Genomic DNA, 23,185 nt, shown 5'->3' on the forward strand with positions numbered 1-23,185 from the left:
GGACAGGACACAGGGAATGGGTTCACACTGACAAAGGGGAAATCTAGATGGGACATTGGGAATAAATCCTTCCCTGGCAGGGTGGGCAGGCCCTGGCACAGGGTGCCCAGAGCAGCTGTGGCTGCCCCTGGATCCCTGGCAGTGCCCAAGGCCAGGCTGGACTTTGGGGCTTGGAGCAGCCTGGGACAGTGGAAGGTGTCCCTGCCCATGGCAGGGGTGGGATGGGATTTAAGGCCACCACTGCCCCACATCCCCAGATGCCACCTCCACACATCCTTTAAATCCCTCCAGGAATGCTGATTCCACCACTGCCTGTCCCACTGCTTGACAACATTTTGGTGGAGAAATTTCCCTTGATGTCAAACCTAAACCTCCCCTGGTGCAAGCTGAGGCCGTTTCCTTTGGTCCCTTTGTGTCTAAATTACAGCAGGCCAAGTGCAAGCCATGAGCTGATACTATTCTGTGGTTTAGAGGTGGAATTATTTTAATAGGGCTCTAATAGAGAACATTTGATTACTTATAAAGCACAGACCTTAACATTTAATTACTATGGCACCTCAAATGACTGGGCCCTGCATCCCAATTCCAGGTTACTGTGCACAAAACTCCCTCAATTTTCTGAAATTGATAAATTACAGGAATTTTAAAAGGAGCTCCAAAGCCTGACACACAAACCCAAATCGACCCTGGGTACAACAGGAGACTTGAACAGGAGCCACATCACGAGGTGCTGTAGTAAATTCAGCTATAAATTTAAGCTGATATCCCATTTTTTGCTCTCTTTTCCCCTCTTTGATTCCATCTTGTTGTAAACCTGCTCTGAGGGTTTGCTAACATGGATTATCCTGCCTACATCCCGTGAATTAATTCCTACTCCTGCATCCCCCATGCGCATCTTCACTTGTTTGGGTTGGGTTTTTTTTAAAGGAAGTCAAGGGAATTCATATTCATTGCTGCATTCCTCAGTTCCACTTAATGCTTACAAACTTGAACAGAGCTGGCGGGAGTATTTTGATGAAAGCATTTTCCCAGGAAAAATGTATGATTTCCTCACTGGAACCCTTGAACAGGGATTTTTCTCTCCTCTCATTAAAACTACATTTCTTTCGGAGCATGGATTTTCTCCCCAACTAGAAACATTTGCCACAAGCCATCATTTTGACACAAACATCCTCCTTTTGAAATTCTAGGGTAAAACATTTGGATCTAAGAATTGATGGTTATTATTTACAGTATTGGTGCAGGACAAAATTATATGGGTATTTTTTGCCCCCCGTTGTTTCCTTTTTTTTCTTTTGCACAACACAGGAATTGCCTGCAAACAATCACGAAAAAAGGGAAAAGGGAAGAGTTTGGAGCCTTCAGCCCTGCCAGGCTGTTTCACACCCTCCAGATGGGGAAAACAAAGTGCAGTCCCGGGGTTTTGCTCTTTCCAGGATGCAAGAACCAGATCTGACCCCTGAAATCTCTTCAATCACCACACATTCAACTACTCCCACTTCAGACAGGAAAACAAATCCTCCAAATTGTGCAATTTAGAAAATTTTATCAATTAAAACCATATTCTTTTGATGTGAATGGTGCTCCAGCAGCTTTCTTAGCTAATAAATAGCAATAATATTAATTATTTCCTCTGCATTCCTTATTGCAGCAAATTTTTTTCAGGCTTTGAAGGAACACAGAGGGAAAAAGAGGTTGGAAAAATTCCTGGAGACGTTCACTGCAGCAAAAGCAAATATATGGGTAACTATAAACCTTGTGTAGTGCTGCTTTGCCCCAAACCCGTGGAATTCTGCCTTTCTTCCTCCATCTGGCACACTCTGCTTGCCCAACATTAGATGTAGGTTTTTGATTTTTTTTGATTTTTTTTAACTCAACAGGAGGAATATTGTCTCTGCTCTTTAGACAGTATCTTCAAAGGAAAAAAAAAATAAACAGTAATTTGAGTTCCTGGGCTATGACTCAGTTGGAGAAAAGCAAGGACAACTCGTAAGCTGTGATTTTCTAAACCAACAATTGTCTTTAAGGCTCCAAACCACTTGATTATTTACTAACTACATTTGAGTTGTCAAGTTGGCTCTGAGTGTAACTTCCCCACACAAATGAATGTTATTTATGCCCTTTTTGTGAGGAGAATAAGAGTAGTAAAATTTGGATTTTTTCAGACTCCTAGAAAGGTTTGGGTTGGAAGGGGCCTTATCTCCTAATGGCTCTTTTTCCCTGAGGGAGATTTTGGGTTGATAACAATATTTTAAAGACAGATATTAAAAGGCCAAGAGAATTGGGATTGTTCAGCCTAGAGAAGGGAAGAAGCTTCAGGGTGACATCACTGTGTCCTTCTGGTGCCTAAGAGCATGACAGGGAAGATGGAGAGAGATTTGGGACAAAGGATGGAGTGCTGGGACAAGGGGGAATGGCTTCAAACAGACAGGGGGGAAATTTAGACAGGATATTGGGCAGGAATTGTTCCCTGGGAGGGTGGGCAGGCCCTGGCACAGGGTGCCCAGAGCAGCTGTGGCTGCCCCTGGATCCCTGGCAGTGCCCAAGGCCAGGCTGGATTTTGGGGCTTGGAGCAGCCTGGGACAGTGGAAGGTGTCCCTGCTATGGCAGGGGTGGGATTTTGAATCTTTAAGGTCCCTTCCCACTCAAACCACTCCATGATTCTGGTATTTGTTTTCTTTTTTTCTTAGAAAATAAATGACAAAAAGGTGAATTTCTGTGCACCAGCCTTTCATTCCTGACCATCCCCATCCCTTCAAAACTGGAGGTGTTTCCATGAGGACTTTTTTGACCAGCATGACTAAGGTGGTACCAGCTCTCTGCACAAAAATGAGGAAAAACCCTGAGATTATAAACTGAGCTGTTTGCCAGAACAGAGAATTGCACTGTGAGTGCTGAGCTCTAGCTCCAAACCTTTTTATGAATATAATATTTTATGCATATGATATTTATATAGAAACATATTACAATACTTTTAAAACACAGCATTTTTTTTCCTATAAAAATTGTGGTCCTTGTTAATGAAGAAGCAGGGCTGAGTTCAGAGGATCCCAGAATGGTTTGAGTTGGAAGGGATTTTACAGTTCATGTACTTCCAGCTGCCTCGCCATGGGCAGGGACACCTTCCAGAGATCTTCACAAGTCACTAAATGTGCCAGAAGATGTAAAGACAGCAGAGGAAAATTGGCTTCACCTGGCCTGTTGCCACATGTATAATCTGAGACAACAGACTCTAAAAATCAACAAGTCAACTGCACATCTGAGAACTCAAGCAGCAGATGGCTCATCCAAAAAAAAAAAAACCCAAACAAGCACCATTAAAAGCCCCAACCTTCTGTGGCAATTAGTGCCACACTTTAGAGTGTGCAGGAGAAGAAGGAAGATTTTAAAACTGCCTGAGGATATTCAGCCCAGCAAGGATCATAAATGATTAAAGCTGCAGCTCTGGTTCAGGATGTTGGTCAGGATTAATTCTGGGTACTGGAAATGCCACGTTAGGTGGAGCTTTGGTAGAATCCATTCTGTGTTGTGATTTTAGGCAGGCAGAGCCAAGAACACAATTCATTCCTGCTGGAAAAGCAGATGATAAACTGTTCCTCAGGAGTCCCAGTGCAGTGCTCCTAAGCAGGATGCTCTGAGAGCCATCACGTCATGCTCTGCCCTCTGGCGCTTTCCAGATCATTCCTTCATGTACTGGCAAAAAAAGGGCAGAGAGGGAAGGCCCAGAATCATGGAAATCAGCACAGGATTCTGGAATGGTTTGGGTTAAAGCTCATCTTGTTCCAACCTTCTGACACGTGCAGGGACACCTTCCACTAGCCCAGGGTGCTCCAAGCCTTGGACACTTCCAGACCATGCCAGGATTATGCTTTTTGGGGGGATTCTACCACTTCCCTGGGCACAAAAAAAACTTTACAACCCTTCTCGTGAAGAAATTCTTCCTGACATTCAGCCTGAACCTCCCTTGGTCATTTCCTCTTCTCCCATTGCTTGGTACTGGGAGAAGGGCCTGACTTGGAGAAAGCAAAGCAACTCCATCATGCTTGTAATACTGGAATGACACAAACCCCAAAGGGCCTGAGGGAAATCCCACAATTTTGCAGTCATGAACCCCCCTCCATCTGTGCTTGAGCCAAGGGCATGGGGGCCAGGCCACCCCAACAGCAGCCTGGGCAGAGCAGGGCCACCTCTCCCCCCATTTAATTGAATTTCTGCCGTGGGGTGCCCAAAATCTCCCTCAGGAGATCAATCAGCTCCAAGGCCCAGCTGCCACCTCTCCAAGCCATCCCTGCAGGAGGAGCTCCAGCCCTGAGGGGAGCAGATGGTGACACCGTCCCAGTGTCACTTTGCCTCCCCACTTGCAGCCCTCCAAAGCCTCTGGGAGGGTTTTGTTTCAGGGAATTGCCATCAGCTTTCCCAAGGGCTGGAAAAGCTTCCTGAGCCTCAGGGGGATGGATCTGAACCCATCAGGGCTCCCACCTCCCTGGCAGGGAAAGGGAACTAAAGGCTGAAATATCATCTGAGATCACCCAGTGCTTGTAAGAAGTGTAAAAAGCATCAGAAATAATGGATGACAAAAATTCCAGCCAGTCCTTGGAGGCCATGTGTCGGATCCACAGTCCATGGGATACACACAGGACACAGGTGTTGGGAAATAGGGGAAAACACACTGGATTTATGGAAAAAAGAAATCCCTAGTATTTAGCAACAGGGGGGACAAAAACACTTCTCAATGTGCCAGAGTTGGAAGGTTGGGTTTATTCATTCTTTTGGGGTTGTTTTAATTCATTCTCCTGCACATCAACACCTGAAGCACTGATTCCATTTTATGGTGGCCTCTACGTGTGGGTGCATCTCCCTATCCACGGAGCTCCTGGCTGGAAAACTGCATTGTCCTGCATTACCCTGGACTTCATTCCTACCCCGTGGCTGCTCTTAATTCCCTTTTCTACTCTTCCAAACTGGGCTGCAATGGGAATAAGGAATGTCTCAGCACTGTGACCAAGGAATGGCTTCATGCCAAGAGGAATCACCCCAGGAGGAAACCTTCCCTCATTTATCCTTCCACCCCACAGCCCATTTTTCCAGCCCTTTCCCATCACAAATTCCACTTGCTTTCCTACACCAGAACTCTGCTGCTCCTCAAACCCTTTCCCAATATTTTTTGGTGGTTAGATGCCTTTTCCCAAAAACACTTGGATTGCAACAGAAGGAACTGTTGTTCTCCCTGAAGAAATAGGAATTACAATGGTATTTTCCTATTTTTATCCTATGGGATAAATATATCTTTTATTCATATATATCTCTCTAGAAATGTCACCCTGAGATGAAATTCCTGCCACATCTGCACTTGTGTGCCTGCCTCTGTGTCCCAGAGTGACAAATATTTCCAATGCTCCATCCACTCTCTTTTCCCTGGAAAATTCAGGACAATGAGGTTCATAGGGCAGCAGATGGGAAGGTTTTAGTGGGAACAGGGGATGGCAAAGAAGGTGTTTCGTGTATTCCATGAAAATGGAATATAATCCTCATTACTCATGGGAACTTCAGTTCAAGGACACTGGAAAAGGATTCAGCCTATAAAAGCTGGAGAAGGGAAGGGGAAAGCAAAAGGGAACAAAAGGGGACAAAAAGGGAAAAATGGAAAAAAAGGGGAAAAAAGGGGAAAAAAGGGGAAAAAAGGGGAAAAAAAGGGGAAAAAAGTGGGGGAAAGGGGGAAAGGGGGAAAGGGGGAAAGGGGGGGAAGGGGGGAAAAGGGGGGAAGAGGGGGGAAGAGGGGGAAAGAGGGGGGAAAAGGGGGGAAAAGGGAAAAAAAGGGGGGAAAAGGGGAAAAAAAAGAGAAAAAAGGGGGGGAAAAGGGAAAGGTGCTCCTTTCCAGGACTGCCAAGAAACATGAAAACAGCTGCAGAGGACAAGAACAGAGAGAGCAGGGAAACAAGGTGGGGCACCCCAAAGGCTTCCAGGGCTGGTTTATGAAGTTTTTAAAGAAACAGAGTTTTCATTTATTCCCTGGGAAAAGGAGCAATGGAAAAGTCAGGTCAGGTCAGCCCAGCAGTGGCATCACAGAAGGAAAGCAGGAATTAGAGCAGGGAGTAGAGGAGCAGGAGTGGGGTGATCCAGCACCTCTTGCAGAGCTAATACAGATTTAACAAAAAACAATTAATTTTGGAGTCTAACTCAAGGAAAAAAAAAACCACACCTCTATAAGAAAAAGAAACAAAGTCCTACTTTTATTGTCTCATTCTCAGCCTTTAAAAAAGCTTTTGTCATTAAATTCAACGTTAATTTCTGAACAAAGAGAGCTCTGACATCACCAGCTGCAATCCTGATTGGAATACTCCTGATTTGATATTTCCCATGTGCATTCCCATGCTTTTCTGGTCGCTGATGGCAACATCCATCACAGCAACTCCCACTGTTCCAGGTGGGAAATATGATGCCAGGTTTCTGGAATGGTCAGCACAGAAACTTGTGACATTCCTCCCATACTCAAGGATATTGTTTTATTGTTCCAGGAAATTATCAAGGGACAAATTATGCCCCAGGGATTTGGGGCAGGTAGAGGAGGTCTGGTTTCTGTAATTTAGGGAGAATAACTACCAGAGGTAGAGATGTAAATGGGAAATAGAACAGATTTTCTTGGAAGTAGATGTTTTGTTTCATGAGAAACAGCTACGACCATTGTCATTTTCAGATCATTGAGAATGTAACAAAGAAACAGATATAAATCAGTCCCAACAGCTCAGTTATCACTGCTGGGCACAGCAGCTCCTGCAGAACCCAAAGACCACAATTCCTTCTTCCCCCTACACACCACAAACACATTTTGCAAAGAATCAATCAAAAAAAATGTGTATTGCAGTCTTTACAAAGCAGCAGGATGAGGGGAGGGCACTCTGCCTGGGGGCTCTTGTTCTCGAACAGGAGCTTCCTCCAGCAGTTCCATCCACGAGCTGACCTGCCATGAGGTGGAGGGACAGCTTCCCAAATTCCTACACCTTTTCCATAGGCCATGCCTTAAAATAATTCATACAAACCACAGGCTGGGTGAGGCTGCAGGGAGCTCAGCGGGCACCTGGTGCCCCCTCCCTGCTCCAGCAGGGCCATCCCAGAGCACAGGGCACAGCACTGTGTGCACAGAGCTGTGCAGCAGCCCCAGGGAGGAGCCCCCAGGCTGTGTGGACAATGTGCTCAGGGCTGGGCACTGCCCAGGGCAGAAGTTGTGCCTCGTGTGCAGGGGGAATTGCTGGGCTCAGGCCCTGCCCGTGGCTCTGGGGCCATTGCTGGGCCCCCGCAGCAGAGCCTGGGCCCTGCTGGGAGCCCTCCCTGCACACAGGGACACCCAGGGCTGAGGGCCCCTCTCAGCTGGGGCTCCTCTCCAGGCTGAGCAGCCCCAGCTCCCTCAGCCTTTCCTGGGCACCCCCATGCTCCAGGCCCTTCCTCAGCTGCGCAGCCTCCGCTGGCCCCGCTCCAGGAGCTCCCTGGCCCTGCCGTGCTGAGGATCCAGAGCTGGGCACAGCACTCCAGAGGTGCCTCCAGGGCTGCCACAGGGGCAGCGTCCCTCCCTGCCCTGCTGCCACTGCTCCTCCTGCTGCCCCGGATCCCATTGGCCTCCTTGGCCCCAGGACACTCTGCTGGCCCGGGGACAGCTCCGTGTGCCCCAGGACACTCTGCTGGCCCGGGGACAGCTCCGTGTCCCCCAGGACACTCTGCTGGCCCGGGGACAGCTCCGTGTCCCCCAGGACACTCTGCTGGCCCGGGGACAGCTCCGTGTCCCCCAGGACACTCTGCTGGCCCGGGGACAGCTCCGTGTCCCCCAGGACACTCTGCTGGCCCGGGGACAGCTCCGTGTCCCCCAGGTCCTTCCCCACAGAACAAGTAACTTCCTTATTTTCCAGGACAGCCCACACAGGCAAATAAACAAACTTAGTGGTTTTCAGAATAAAACGGCATTAAAATTCTCCTCCTAGAAATGCAATAAAACTGCCTTAAAACCAGCTGCTGTTTTTATGCTGTAACATAAGATATGTCTGTTATAACTTTGTGCTATTCCTGTAGGTTTAGATCATCAACATTCCCATTGCTTTTCTCAGTAGGATACACGCTTACATTTATATTTATACATAAATACATCCAATGGACACACATATCTTATGGAGGCCCTGTCTCAGCTTCAGCTTAGGCTACTCACCCATATTCTTCCTCTTTTGCCACTGCCCAGGAGTGTTTAGGGACCCCTTTTTTAAAAAAGCAAAGCACTCGCCTTAAAATCCCAGCTAGACCTCAAGATTTGGCCAGTTTGGTCTAAGCCTCATGAACAAAACTATGAATATTTCTATCAAACCCCTCTCCCTCCTGCTCCATCACCACCTCCCCAAACATCAGCCCCCTGCTCTGGGCCACTGCTCCAGGTCCAGAACTCCTCCTGAATCTCAAAACTGGGTGAAACCCACATCACCCAAACCACAAGCCTTGTGTAAATCAAATATATGATGGAATATGCAGCAGGAAGGAGGCACCCATGGAATCCCAGACTGGTTTGAGTTGGAAGGGACCTCAAAGCCCACCCCACTGCACCCTCTGCCTTGAGCAGGGACACCTGCCACTAGCCCAGGGTGCTCAGAACTCTCATTTTCCTAAGAACTTGCTCTCTGTCCTCTTTTCTTCCCCCATCATTTTCTATCTCAAGACTCCTTGCCACAGGCTTAAACCATGTTTTCCATTCCAATGGGATGGATGGCTGCTCCCAAAACATCCCTCTGGAAGGGGCTGTGGTGTGCTCCAGATGTTCTGGGGCAAGATCCAGCTGTGTGAGGCCAGTGAGGCAGCCCCCCCTAATTCATCAGCCAATTTTAATATCTGAGCCACACTGGGTTATTCACATCGAGTTATTGCTGAGTTTAGCACCTGAGATGCACTGAGTTATCTCCCCGTGCTGATTTGAAGGAACTTCCCTGCTGATAGAAACAGTTATTGTAACCAGCCCTATCAAATGTTTTCTTTGCAACAAAGAAAACAACACCTGATTGTGGAGCACCCTAAATTATGTCGTGCTAGACTGCAAATTATCCATCTGCTGCCTCCAATTAGCCAGGAAGGCACAAGGGGGCCTGGGAGAGGGTGTGGGTCATCATTTCATGACTTGTTCTGATGGTGTGCAATGGGATACTGGGAGCTAATGGGTGCCATCTGCTGTGGGCATGGAAAATGGGATAATCCACATCGGCCCCTGATGGCTCTGTCAGGGACATATTGCTGGGAGGGATTTGTTATCCCAGCTCCTGCTGGGCTTCGCATTATTTTCTATCCTAACGAAGAAATGATTTGTAGCTGTTGTTTTATTCTGCCCACACGAAATACCAAGTTTTAATAAGGTGTCCCTTGGTCTGTGAGGTCCATTCCAACCCAAATCATTCTGGGATTCCAGGTATTGCTAAGGCCCTGGGAAAGTTTTAAAAAATTAATCAAAGATGAAAAAGGAAAGAAAATGGAGTAAAAATTCCATTTTATCTCAAGCTCTCAGCCATAGCTCTATTTTACAGCAGTGGAATCTAAAAGTTTCCCAAGTGGCCCAACAGGAATGTCTCACACAATCCTGACAGAAACTCATTAATTAGCCATTTATTGAGCTACCAAATGTTTACATTACAATATTTTCACATTATTCCATTTAAATCTCCCTGTGAGACTCCTGTGATTATCAGCTTGCTGGCTCTGGAAGAATTCCACCTCTGTAGCAAAAAAAAACCTGATCACAGAATTGTTTGGGTTGGAAGGGACCTCAAAGCCCATCCAGTGCCACCCCTGCCATGGCAGGGACACCTTCCACTGTCCCAGGGGGCTCCAAGCCCTGTCCAGCCTGGCCTTGGGCCCTGCCAGGGATGGCAGGATTGTGCTTTCCCTGCATGCTGAGAACGCCCTGTCAATAGTTCAGTTTCCATTTCTATATTGATTATTTAACTATATGCAGCCAAGTATTGTAAATTAACCAATCTCCAACTGCTGTATTTGAAATGCCAAGGAATTCCCACCATGGGGATGCTCCGTGTCACCAGGGCTGTGCAGGGGTGGAATCAAAATCAGGATATTTGTTCAATAACCACAACATTTTGTAATTACGGTGAAGAGCCATAGACTTGAGGTTTGTGCTTGATACATCTCTGGCTGCCAAGAAGGGCCAGGAAAGTCAGCCTTCAAATATTCTTTTATTTGGGAGAAGGGTGGTAGAGGGATTGACCATGTTACCACAGCACCCCAAAAAAAGCCCAGGAGCTCTGGCACCCAGATGAACCCCCAGGAAAGGACGTTTGTCCATGAAGATGAATGAGTGTCCCAAATTCCTGCCTTAAGGAAGCCTGATTTTATAATAAACACCTGCTGAATATGGATTTGCAGCTCTTTTTAGCTCATCCCCAAAGGAAAATGTTTATATAAAAGTGCTCACTCACATTCAGTTTCCACCTCCAAAATCACATAAATACAGCATGGCAATTGAAACCCCTCTAACTGCCCTGCTTTCAGACATCTACTCCATCAGGATGACCACGATTATCCTTTTCCATACAGCAATAACACTCCAGAGCTGCAAAAACCAAACTCTTTGAGCTTGCAATGGATGTTTGGGAAAGGAAGCACGAAGATAAACTATTTTTTGATGTCCATAAGCAAGGGAAGGTCTACATTTGGCTGCTCAAGTGCAGAACAAGCCCATTTCCCACTGAGGTGGGGCCTCCTTCTAACACAAATCCAGAGACTCCAAAAGAATAAATCCACTCCCAACCTCTGCCCAAATGGCCAGAACCACCTGAAAGCTGCAAAAATCCCGGAGAAAATATGAAAATTCAAGAACTACTTCATAAGGAGCACTTACCCTTGGAGGGCTTTTTCTCCAAACCAGTCCCCCTTCCCCAGAGTGCGGAGAAAGACGGGATCTTCACTGGGAGAGTCCTCCCGGGTAACGTTCACCTGCGGAAAAGCAAAACCCCCACAGGATTCAGGGAACTCTGAGTTAACAACCGAAACCTCTTTGTTCAGAGGGGAACTTGTCGCCTCCTGGATCTCTCAGGAAAGGCTCCAGTGGGAACCATGGAATTCCCCAGAGTCCTGCACTCTTCCCTTGGCATCACAAACCAGCCATCCAAGGAAACGAGCGGTGATTTTTGCTACTACTCCTGCAAAAACACACAGCTTTGGATTTTGGGGAATGTTTTAAACTCCAAATGTGGAGTTGGTTGCACAAGCACAGTACAGGAGGATGAAATTCGAAAATTTTGCTGTGCATCCATCAGACACGTGGCCTAAGCTTCCGTTAGCTTTGTTCCACGATTCCCAGCATTTCCAAGTTCCCTGAAGGGACAGGAATAACACAAATCACCATCCTTTGGGCACAACTGAAGTAAACCAGTTTGGGGCATTGCAGGATGAAGCGTGGCTCTGCTCTCTCTCCAGTTCAGGGAGGGGACAACTCCAGCTGGAGCAGAAACCAAATCTTTCCATCTTTTTAACCAGAGCTTTTGCACGTGGAAATTCCCAAAGCCAAAAGGTGGGATGTGGGGCACATCCTTTGGGATTCAGTGATATCCTGGTGTCATTTCCCCATTAAATTCCTGCTTGTGGCCCGCACCTTCTCCCAGCTCTTTAAGCGTGGCAGAACCAGTGGGTTTAAGAGGTTAATGAGCAGCACACAGCCCTAAACACCTGCACTGACTCATGGAAGGGCAGGGAATGTGGGATGGATGAGGTAGGAATACCCCTGCACAGAGGGAACTTCAATGCAGATTTCAGCCCTTTTTCCAAGACTTCCACTGATCCCAAGCAAAGAGTGTTCAGGGATTAGGACAGTGTGACTTTTACGAGGCTCAAAAGCTCTGAGCCAGCCTCCAGTGGGGAACCTGCATTAAGTTGGTGCCACATTCTGCATTTTAAAGGGAAAAGGGTGGAAAATGGCACAGCAAGGCCCACGCTGCCTCTGGATAAAGGCAAAGAATGGAGCAGCAGCACTTCCCAAGCAGAAGGGAATGAGCCATTTCCATCCAGTATTACTCCACAGATTCCTGCACACAGCATGTTTGGAAAACACTCTGATTTCTGCTTGGTAGGACTTGGGGAAACAAGTTAAAAAAATACACTAAGGGAGCTCAGATTGGGGTCAGTTAGGGTGGATGGAGCTGACAGGGAAGAAGGGCAAAAGGAATTTGGCCCTACAAGAATTATCAATGGAGGATGGGCTGGAAGAAAACAGAGCAGAAATTTTCTCAGTATTTCTGAGAGGAGTGATGGGCTCAGAAATGTAAAAAATTATCTCTGCTCACTTCAGCCTGGAGAAGAGAAGGCTCCAGGGAGACCTTAGAGCAGAATTCCAGGGCCTAAAGGTACAAGAAATCTGGAGAGGGACTTGGGACAAAGGATGGAGTGACAAGGGGAATGGCTTCCACTGCCAGAGGGCAGGGATGGATGGGATATTGGGCAGGAATTGTTCCCTGGCAGGGTGGGCAGGCCCTGGCACAGGGTGCCCAGAGCAGCTGTGGCTGCCCCTGGATCCCTGGCAGTGCCCAAGGCCAGGTTGGACAGGGCTTGGAGCAGCCTGGGAATGGTGGAAGGTGTCCCTGCCAGTGGTACTGGATGGACTTTGAGGTCCTTTCAATCCAAACCACTCCATGATTCTGGGTAACTCCAGACGCTCTGATGTGACAGCAGGACAGATCTTCCCTGAGGAGCTCTCCCTGCTCCTGCTCAGGCTGACTGCACACACTGCAGGAGTGCTCCCAGGAACAGGGCTTTCCTGGCTTCCTGAGCTGCCTGGGTCAAGTTCTACCACGGGACACAGGAGATGATGTGCTCCAGCTTCTGCAGGTGCCAGGCAGCACACACTGACTCTAAAATCCTGTATTTTATTATCATTTATTCCATGTTTCACTGCTGAGGCTCTATCTCAGGCTGTATCCTTAGCATGGATTAATTATTACATCCATCCTGAACCAGGCAGTAAAATCAAACTCTCTCCAGCTCCATCCATCCATCAGCCACTGGTGTCTCTTTTCCAAAGCAATAACCTTGGAAGAGAAAACTGGGCAGGATTTAACTGTCCCTGTGGGAATTTCTGTCAAGCCATCAGGCTCCAGCTGAGAGTCTGGGCATTTTTTCAGCAAGTCCCTGTGCCTTGTTTTATTTTAGCTCCCTTTTTCTGGCCAGTAGCTGTCACAGCAAGATAAAGGAGCAGAGGCCAGGGACAAAGCCAAGGAGCTGCTCCAGGAGGAGTCCAGGGCTCTGGAGCAATGGCCAAGGCCATGGGAAGTCTTCTCCATCCTCTGGGTGAGGGTTAAAGGCTGCAGGCCAACAACTGGGATTTGGTTTCTACATTTCTTCGTAGATTGAGGATATGTTGGAATGAGTCCAGAGGAGCCGTGGAGTTGGTCCCAGGACTGGATCCCTCTGGAGCCAGGCTGGGAGAGCTGGGGGTGCTCACCTGGAGAGGAGAAGGCTCCAGGGAGAGCTCAGAGCCCCTGCCAGGGACTAAAGGGGCTCCAGGAGAGCTGGAGAGGGACTGGGGACAAGGGATGGAGGGACAGGACACAGGGAATGGCTCCCACTGCCAGAGGGCAGGGCTGGATGGGATATTGGGCAGGAATTGTTCCCTGGCAGGGTGGGCAGGCCCTGGCACAGGGTGCCCAGAGCAGCTGTGGCTGCCCCTGGATCCCTGGCAGTGCCCAAGGCCAGGCTGGACAGGGCTGGGAGCAGCCTGGGACAGTGGAAGGTGTCCCTGCCCATGGCAGGGGTGGCACTGGATGGGCTTTAAGGTCCCTTCCACCCAGGCTATTCCAGGATTCTGTGCTGCTGGGAAGGGATGGGATCCACCTGACCAAGTGGGGCAAAAGCCTCAGTGGCCAACACAGCTCCAAACACCCAGCGAGGGAGGGAGATGCACTTTCCCAATATTTTTGCCCATGAAAAAATGGCAAAAGAAAAAGGATTTGAAGCTTGGCTCATTATTGTCCATACTCCGGGAAAAGAGGGAATATTATTTGTGCATGAAGGGAAGTGAAAGGGCATCAAACCAACAAACTTGGATTTCTGTAGGCTATGCTTAACTTCATTTCACAAACTTCTCCATGATATTCTTATTGATCTGAAAAAGATCATTTTTTGCCTTGCAATGAAGACTGGCTCCCAGAAAGTGGAAGATGATGGTGGAAAACGAGTTGGCAGCTGGATCACTGTGTATTCCCTCCAAAACCTCCATCCTGCTATGTGGAAAAAAGCCAAGTGTCTCTCAAGTGTATTAGGCAGGCTAAAAAAATTATAAATAATTGTTGAATAGAAGGAAAAATCTTGGTCTATAAAATCTCATCAGCATTTTATGGGAAAAGAGGTCACTGCTTTCCCTGTGAGCAGTGGAAGAGAAACTTAGACCATTTTTTTCCCCATGGAGAGAGCTCAGACATCCCTGCCTTTCTATTATTTGGAGAATCTGGGAAGAGAGAGCCATGGGAACGAAGCCTGGAAGCCAGCCTTGCAAGGGGGATGTTTACCAAAGAAATCATGGAGTATTGTAGGATTTATTTCAAAGAAATTGAGTTTCGTGGTCATTTACACAGATGCTCAACAACAGTTTCCACCCCAGGGTGCTCCCTGGGAGCGCCTGTGCAAACCAGCAGGGGATTTCATTTCCAGCCCTTCAGGCCACTCTTCCCTCCTGCCCCAGCCAAGGAGCTCCATTAAATGTCAAGAGCTGACACATTTGTGCCTTGGGAGGGGACAGAGAGAGAGGCTGGAGCGGGATTTTGGGAGCCCCTTGCCTGGGGAGGTGTGCACTCACCTTGCCTTTGCTGATGATGAAGAAGGTGTCCCCTCGAGCCCCTTGGCGGATGATGTACTCTCCACTCTCGTAGTGAGTCTGCAAGAGGGAAAGGAAACAAATGAAGATGAACAAATAAAAGCAGGGGCCTGTTCTCCAGCCCGTATTTTGGCAGCTTTGAAGAACACCACCCTGGACCCCTTTTATCCCAGCCTGATATTGGCTGTGACTTTAAGACTGTCCTGTGGTAAGGAATAGAATAATTAAACTGGAAGCATTTGTGGGTTGCCCATTTTTCTTCTGGCTGTGCTGGTGCCAGCCTGTGCCCAGATGAATTATCCTCACAGCCTAAATCCATTTTTAGCACGTCAACGAGACAGAGAAATTTCCAACAGGGAATATGCTACACCAACTAAACTGCAGTAATAAGTCTGATGTAAAAATTTTCTTTTCCTTCTTTTTTTTTTTGTGTTGGTTTTGGTGGTTTTCAAGCTTTGCTACCAAGGGCTTTATTCAGCAAGTAAGTTTTGCTTTTCCCCTATTATTACAGTAGTTTAATCTGTCCATTTTTGCCTTATTTTGTGGAATAGTCCTTGTTAAATTCATGTCACAGTTTATCACTGCTGGCACTAAACGTGTTAGGATACTTTCATCCCTTGTGTCACCCTTCAAAAGCAATGTACATTTATACATCACCAAAAAAACCAGTTATTTTCTAAATCAAGACTTTGAACTGATATTTAGACTCCCTCAAACCTTGGGATTTTCATCCCAGATGCTCTGCCCCTGCAAATTCAACCAACAGCAGGCTGGGAGATGCCAACAGCTTCCCATCCAACCTCTCCTGCATCTCCCTTGGGATAAATGTCTGTTAGGTTTTTCAACCACAACCAGGAGAGCTGGAGGTATTGGGTATTCTATCCCAGTCCAAATTTGGGATCAAATCACCCCAAAAATGCCCTGCACTCACCATAAGATCTTCTAATCCCAAAATATGTCTAAACCAGCGAGGATTGGAGCTAAACCAGGGGAATTAATCCAAATCTTCAGATTTGGTTAAGCTGGAGATGTTTTCTTTCAAGGGTGATGTGTTGACCTGAGTTTATTTATCTTTACACCCCAACTTTTTTATTGCTTACAGATTGATAACAGAACCCCCAGCTTTTCCCATTTTCATGTGCCAGAGTGGGAAGAGGAAGGAAAAAAAAAAAGTCTGGAGGAGACCTGGACACAAACTTGAAAGGTTTTACTGCTTATGTTGGGTGTTTCTGGAGAGCAGATTTAAGGTGCACATTTTTGACCATCCAGGGTGAAATTCCGTGGAAGGGCCTGATTTTAGGAGGTGTTGGGATCAAACCCCTGAAGTGGACTCCTGTAGGCACGCAAAAATCTTAGTAATGAAAAAACTGGGCTAATGGCTTCCAAATTTACAACAGGTAATCCATATTCATTAGATACAATAATGGTATTTTTAATATGATTTCTGGGCAATTTAACATGATAAACTTGCTTCCTAAAAGGCCATTTCTGGTCTTGCTCGCCAGCTACCACCAGCACCCAGTCACTGCAGAACTGAGTCTCAGTCCTGCTGCTGTAACCAATTCCCACCCACAAGTTCTCCCAACCTTCCAACCCATAAATTCCACCCAACCATTCCCGCCCCTAATTCTTCCCAATCACTCCCACACGTAGCTCTTCCCAATCCATGAGTCCTCTCAAACTTCCCACCCACAAATCCCAACCATTCCCATGCATGAGTCTTCCCAAACTTCCCACCCAGAGCTCTGCCAAAGGAATGGAAGGAACACAAATTTGAGCTTCCAAGCACCTAAAGCTGCCTCTCACTTCAGCGCATTTTGTCTCTTCTTTTTAAAACTGAGCTCCAATCTCAGCCAAGTCTTCTTCCAACATTCCAGTCACATTCCTCTAGTCCTTCCTTGAGTGCCCAAAGCTTTCATTTCGCTTGACTTGCTCCTCACCAGTGCCTCTTTCCACGCCCTTCCTGCCACCAACATCCTCATGTTTATGTATTCCAAGCCATTTCTTTCACAGCTAATTCCACCCAGAATTATTCCTGCTTGAATCAACCCATCCTTGCCATCCTTCAGCAATGCTCCTGCTCTTAAATCCTGGCTTTCTGACACAAATCAGCTCATCCATGTGCTACAACCTTCTAATGGAACTCTTGCTATCTGTTCAGACTCAGAGCATCACCCCGGGCAGGCAAAGGGCACAAGAGCTCGCTTAGGGCACGTAGGAATGGAAATAAAGGCAAGGCTCCTGCTTTCAGCCCCACTTGAGAGGCAGCAATACCTCCTCAGGTACCTCTGGTACCATCAAAAATCTCTGAAGAAGAGTTTTGGCAAAAGTTCACAGAATTCCAAAGTGACTGAGGTTGGAAAAACCCTCCAAGACCATGGAGTCCACCCTGTGACCAGCTCAGAGCACTCAGTGCCACCTCCAGCCCTTCCTTGGACACCTCCAGCCATGGACACTCCAACCGTCCCTGGGCAGCCCCTGCCAAGGCCTGAGCTCCCTTTCCATGCACAAATTCCTGCTGCTGGCCAAGCTGAGCCTCCCCTGGCCCAGCCTGAGGCTGTTTCCTCTCATCCTGTCCCTCAGCATACAGAAAAGCCGGAATCTTTCACAAAATAGCACTTCCAACCTAAATGAACAAAAGTGAAGCTCTTTCTCCCTTTGAAGTCCTGCATCAAGTGCCTTCCATGAAGCAGTTTCTATAAAAATACCAGGGTTTTTTTTTTCCTTTACTTCTATTGTCAGTTTTACTTAAAATGATCAAAAAGATCCCAGCACCAAAGGGAGGGGTGGGGTTGGGAAGAATGCTCACTCGGCAGGTTTGAGAGGATCAGACATGGATAGGGCTCCATGACCTGCTCCAGGTACCCCACAGGAGAACTACCAACCTCGTGATCAAGTCAGATTATGCTCTAAAAAAGGCAACTATCCTGTTTTATGAAAACCCTCATCCGGTGCAGAATGTCAGTGAGGGGACATGGACATTTCTTTGAGTGGAGAAATACCCAATGCAACTTCTCTTCAGGAGTGTCTGGATTTTTATGATTACAGTGTATATTGAAAAAGGACAAAACTAGGAATAGTGGGGCCCAATAGCACCAAGTTTTCTCAATAAACTCCTTTTTTGAGTCCCAGTGCTCCCCAGGACGAAAACCTCCCACAGATACAGGACCCAAAGCAACATACACACCATATTTCAGTGACCACCCCAATCCATCCATCTCAGAACAGTTAAATGTGTGATTAATTTCTTTGGAAACATACCAGGGCACATCTCACCCACCAAACAAAAAAAGTAGCCTTTGCAATTCCAGACTTTCACTTTCACATCTGGCTGAGGACTTTGGTCCGCTGAGCTTGGTTGATGAGTCACAAACTTCAACTGGAGCTTCTGCTCCCAAATACCACCAAAAATGAGATGTTTGAGAGCCTTCATGAAGAAACCTTGACCAGGCCTAGTGAAGGAACTTCAGTTAGGCCTCCTGGAAAAACCTTGACTAAAATTGACACCTCTGAGAGCCCAACCAGGCCTTGTGAAGAACCTCAACTAAAAACGAGATGTTTGAGAGCCAACCAGGCCTTGTGGAGAAACCTCAACTAAAAATGAGATATTTGAGAGCCAACCAGGCATCATGGAGAACTTCAAATAAAACTGAGATGTTTCAGAGGCAACCAGGCCTCATGGAGAACCTCAAATAAAAACAAGACGTTTTAGAGCTGGATCAGGTCTGGTGGAGAAACCTTGAGTAGACTCCATGGAATAAACCTCAATTAAGCCTCACAGAGAAACCTCAGTGAAAACAAGATATTTGAGATCCCACCCAGGGCTCATGGAGAAACCTCAACTGAAAACAAGATGTTTGAGAGCCTGCCCTGGCCTTGTGGAGAAACCTCAGCTGAAAAGGACATGTTTGAGAGCTGACCAGGTCATGTGGAGAAATCTTGACCAGGCTTCATGGAAAAACCTCAATTAGGCCTCATGGAGAAACCTTGACTAATATTGAGATGTCTGAGAGCCCATTCAGGCTGCATGGAGAAACCTTAACTGAAACTGAGATGTTTGAAAGCCCACTCAGGTCTCATGGAGCAACCTTCACTAAAATTGAGATGTCTGGTAGCCTGCCCAGGCCTCATGGAGAAACTTCCACCAGGCCTCACAAAGAAACCCCAATTAGGCCTTGTGGAGAAACCTTGACTAAAAATGAAATGCTTGAGAGCTGACCAGGCCTTGTGGGAAAACCTTGACTAAAAATGAGATGTCTGAGCTGGACCAGGCCTCATGGAGAAACCTTCACTCTGGAGACCAACCCAACAGTTTGACTTGAGAAAAGCTCATTTTTCCTCCACCTGGATGCCTCTGACTGACGTGTTTATGCTGGGAATGTTTGGGAGACGGGGCGTTCGGAATGCTCCGTGACCCACGGCGCCAAAGGTCCCCTCAGGGGAGCAGAGGCACAAAGGTGGCTTTGAAACGAGGACTTCAAAGCTAGAGCTGGGTTTGTACCACAAAAACCAGTGATGCCAACACGGGGTTGATGACAGTTCTCCATGGCCCACCCATTGCATCTAGGGTGTTTTAAAATAAAATAAAAATAACCTAAATGTGTTATTTCGTTGGTCTTTAAAAAATATTCACAGAACTGCCAGCAAAACTCCAAACAGAAGCAGCTTTTAGAAGGTTTATTTTTCCTGTTTGGGATTTGCTGCCTTAAACATCCTAAAATGACAACTGGCATGCAAATAAAATAAAATGGAAAAATATATTTGCTTGCTGAAAATGCTGCAAACCCTAACAGGTAAATATCAGTCTTCTGTACTGAACTGCTTAAGAATCACACAGATTTGTTTCCCTGTTGTTTTACAGGGATTACATTGTTTTTATACAGGCTTTTTTATATATTTTATACAGGTTTTACATTTTTTTAGATAATCCCAAGGATTATCTAAAAATGCTGCTGCTTGAAATGGTTAGAGGGGAGGATTATGTTTTTGTGGTCCTCTCCTCATTTAACCCTAATTTTTAACACTTAACACATCTCAATACACAAGCAGCAGCTTAACTAAAGGGCAACAAGTGGGAAATAAAACATGAAGAAGATGCAGCAAGGAGGGGAAGAGAGGGTTAACTCATGCCCTTAATTCCACCTTAATTATGGAGCACAGAAATGAGGAAGGAGATGAGGAAGGGGATCTAATTGTGGCCTTCCAGGACCTGAAGGAAACCTACATGAAAAAAGGAAAGAGACTATTTCCAAGGGTCTGGAAGGACAGGACACAGGGAATGGCTCCCCACTGCCAGAGGGCAGGGCTGGATGGGATACTGGGCAGGAATTGTTCCCTGGCAGGGTGGGCAGGCCCTGGCACAGGGTGCCCAGAGCAGCTGTGGCTGCCCCTGGATCCCTGGCAGTGCCCAAGGCCAGGCTGGACTTTGGGGCTTGGAGCAGCCTGGGACAGTGGAAGGTGTCCCTGCCCATGGCAGGGGTGGGACTGGATGGGATTTAAGGTCTCTTCAAGCCCAAACCATTCTGGGATCCTGTGATTTTCACTCAGCTGGCTCTAACTGAGCTGCAATGTCCTGCAGCAATGTTTTTGTTTTTCATACTGATGGATCACAACCTTACTCTTCCTCCTTACAGATACAGCTCTCTGATCTCCCACCAGCATTCTGAGGATGCATTTTAGAGCAAAAGCTGTGCTGTGGCAGTGACAGGAGCCTGTCTCCCTGTCCAATCCTTTTGGGAAACATTTCCTCTGCACTGATTCACTGTAGCTCCTTAATGGGCTGTGACAGCACTGAGGAAAACACTCCTGAGAATGAGCTGGACACTCCGGCTGTCTCCTCCAATTGTGGGGCCGTCTGCACCTTATGGGTTGCTTCCAATTCCTGCAAAACCCTCCCTGAGCAAGGCTCTTAATACACCTCCTAAAGGGGCTGTTTGTGCATGGACACAGCACAGCTTCTGGAATATCACAAATCCTGGAATTCTAGGGTTGGATATAGTTGGGACACTTGAGGATTATTGATCCAACTCCCTGGTCCAAGTGCTTAAAACTAAACTGTGATTTAAGAGATGAATACCCACAATGAGTCTATCTATCCTCAACAGAGGTCGTATCAAGATAAAATCTTTATTATATCAGGATATAATCTTTGCTTCTGAGGACTCAGGAACAGAGATTGCTCCAGGGAAAAGGAATCTAAAAAGATGTATGGGGACAGTAAAAAAACAGTATTCAACTATTATTTCAGTGAAGCAAAAGCAAGTACAGCCTCCACCTAATCCATGGGATACACACTGAAATGGATAAACCAAAGGGGATAAACAACAGGGCCCTGCTGTTCCTGAAATGCAAAGAGGTGAGAAATGTTCCTAATTTGAAGTTCTTTGGATAAATAATTGCTTTAATTTCTGGCTGTTTCTTTTGGTGTTTGGCACTGCTGTTGCCTATGTTTGCATTTCCCTGCGCTGTGCTGAGAGTGAGCAGGAGGGAAGGAGATAGGGCTGGCACCCTCCTGCTCCTCCTTTTTCTCAAAACCCCATCCCATTTCAGTGTCCCAAAGGCAAAAAAACCACTCCACAAATTGAGCTGGACCCAGCCCTCTCCCAGCTGAGCTGCTGGGACAAGCCAGGAGATGGGAATAAAGTCATACAAAAGGAAACTGGAAGAGAGAAACTCAATATATTCCAATTCAGAGCAAAAGGCCTTCTCCAAATGGTGATTTCCAACTCTGACAGCTCCTCAGGTGAAACTGCTGGTCCTGAAACCCAGGCTGAATTTCCACCAGGAAGGAATTCAAGTCTTTTCCATTGAGCTGTAAAACAAGACACTACTGCTGTGATAATTCAGAAACTGCCTTAAAGTTGACTTCTCTCATGGAAAGCAGCAGCAGTTCCCCCTCTCTGGCATTTCCATGACCCAGAGCACACAGCTGAGCAGTGTGGTTTCCTTTTACACCATCAAAGTCAAGGCCTTTACACCAGAACACCCAACCTTCACAACACTCTCCTCATGCCCATTAACAATGGATAAATAGGAGCCTTTGTGAGCTATCGAACAGGATTGATCAGGTTTGCCATAGAACAAACACTGCTCATCTCAGAAACCCCCTGAACCAAGCAGTACCAAGGAGAAGGACATGAACTAGGGATAAACCTCAATGGTTTCATCTCCTGGTCATGACAAACACGACATTGTCCTTTTGGCTGTGATTTTATGCCCTTTCTTTTACATTCTACTGGATTTCAACCCAGCACTTGCTGAGTGCAATTTTCGGGGGTAATTAAGAGGCAACAAGGTGGACAATCCCAGAGTCACTGGGTTGGAAGAGACCTCTAAGATCATTGAGTCCAATCCATCTCTAACACCTCAACTAAACCATGGCACTGAGTGCCACACCCAGTCTTTCCTTAAACACATCCAGGGATGGTGATTCCATCGCCTCCACAGGCAGACAATTCCTGTACTTTATCAACTCTTCTGTAAAAAACTTTTGTCTAATATCCAACCTAGATTTCCCTTGGTGCACTTAAGACTCTGTCCTCTTGTTCTGTCAGTTGCTGCCTGGAGAAAGGGACCAACCTCCACCTGATACAGCCACCTTTCAGGGAGTTGTAGAGATTGATGAGGTCACCCCTGAGTCTCCTTTTCTCCAGGCTAAACACCCCCAGCTCCCTCAGTCCTTCCTCACAGGATTTGTGTTCCAAGCCTCTCCCCAGCCTCGCTGCCTCCTCTGGACATGCTCAAGCATCTGCATGTCCTTCCTGAACTGAGGGGACACAGCTGGACACAGCACTCAATGTCCTTCCTAAACTGAGGGGACACAGCTGGACACAGCACTCAATGTCCTTCCTAAACTGAGGGGACACAGCTGGACACAGCCCTCAATGTCCTTCCCAAACTGAGGGGACACAGCTGGACATAAGGCACCACGTTTGGCAAATGCTGGCCCAGGTTCCTCCTTTCCAAAGGGAAGCTGAACGAGATGGGAGGAGCTCCTGGCCCTTTCCTTCTGCCATTCCTGGAAGGCCCTTGGCACTGGCTGGAGAGCAGGAGCTGGCCTGTGTGGGTGAGGATTTGTGCTTCAAATCTTCCTCTTTTTTAAGGACTTTCTGCTGAGAAGAAACAGGAGTTTGGGGAGGATGAGAAATGGGGGAAGGAAAGGATGCTGAGAAAGCTGGGGAGTTCAGAGACACAGAGCGGAGTGAAAAAGGCGAATGGTCAAGGCCACCTCAAAGATCAAGAGGGAAAAGTGAAAGAGTTCAAGGATTAAGAGAGCAGAGAGATGACAGAGGGTGAGAGCAGCACGGGGTCAGGAGAAATGGGAGAGGAGCTTCAGCAAGAAGATTTTCCAGG

General features: G+C 47.1%; 1 protein-coding gene across 2 annotated transcripts in view; it reads right to left on the reverse strand.

Moving 5' to 3' along the window:
• PRKG1 (protein kinase cGMP-dependent 1) overlaps positions 1–23,185 on the reverse strand; it is a 373,799-nt gene that overhangs the window by 83,310 nt on the left and 267,304 nt on the right. For both annotated transcript variants that reach the window (XM_063406143.1, XM_063406142.1), the window contains exons 6-7: positions 14,816–14,893; positions 10,871–10,965 (exon numbers count right to left, since the gene is read on the reverse strand). In XM_063406143.1, the coding sequence (XP_063262213.1) occupies positions 10,871–10,965; positions 14,816–14,893 (173 nt within the window). The remainder of the gene's footprint in view (positions 1–10,870; positions 10,966–14,815; positions 14,894–23,185) is intronic.

This window comes from Prinia subflava, chromosome 9 (genome assembly GCF_021018805.1).
Source record: "Prinia subflava isolate CZ2003 ecotype Zambia chromosome 9, Cam_Psub_1.2, whole genome shotgun sequence".
NCBI lineage: Eukaryota > Metazoa > Chordata > Aves > Passeriformes > Cisticolidae > Prinia > Prinia subflava.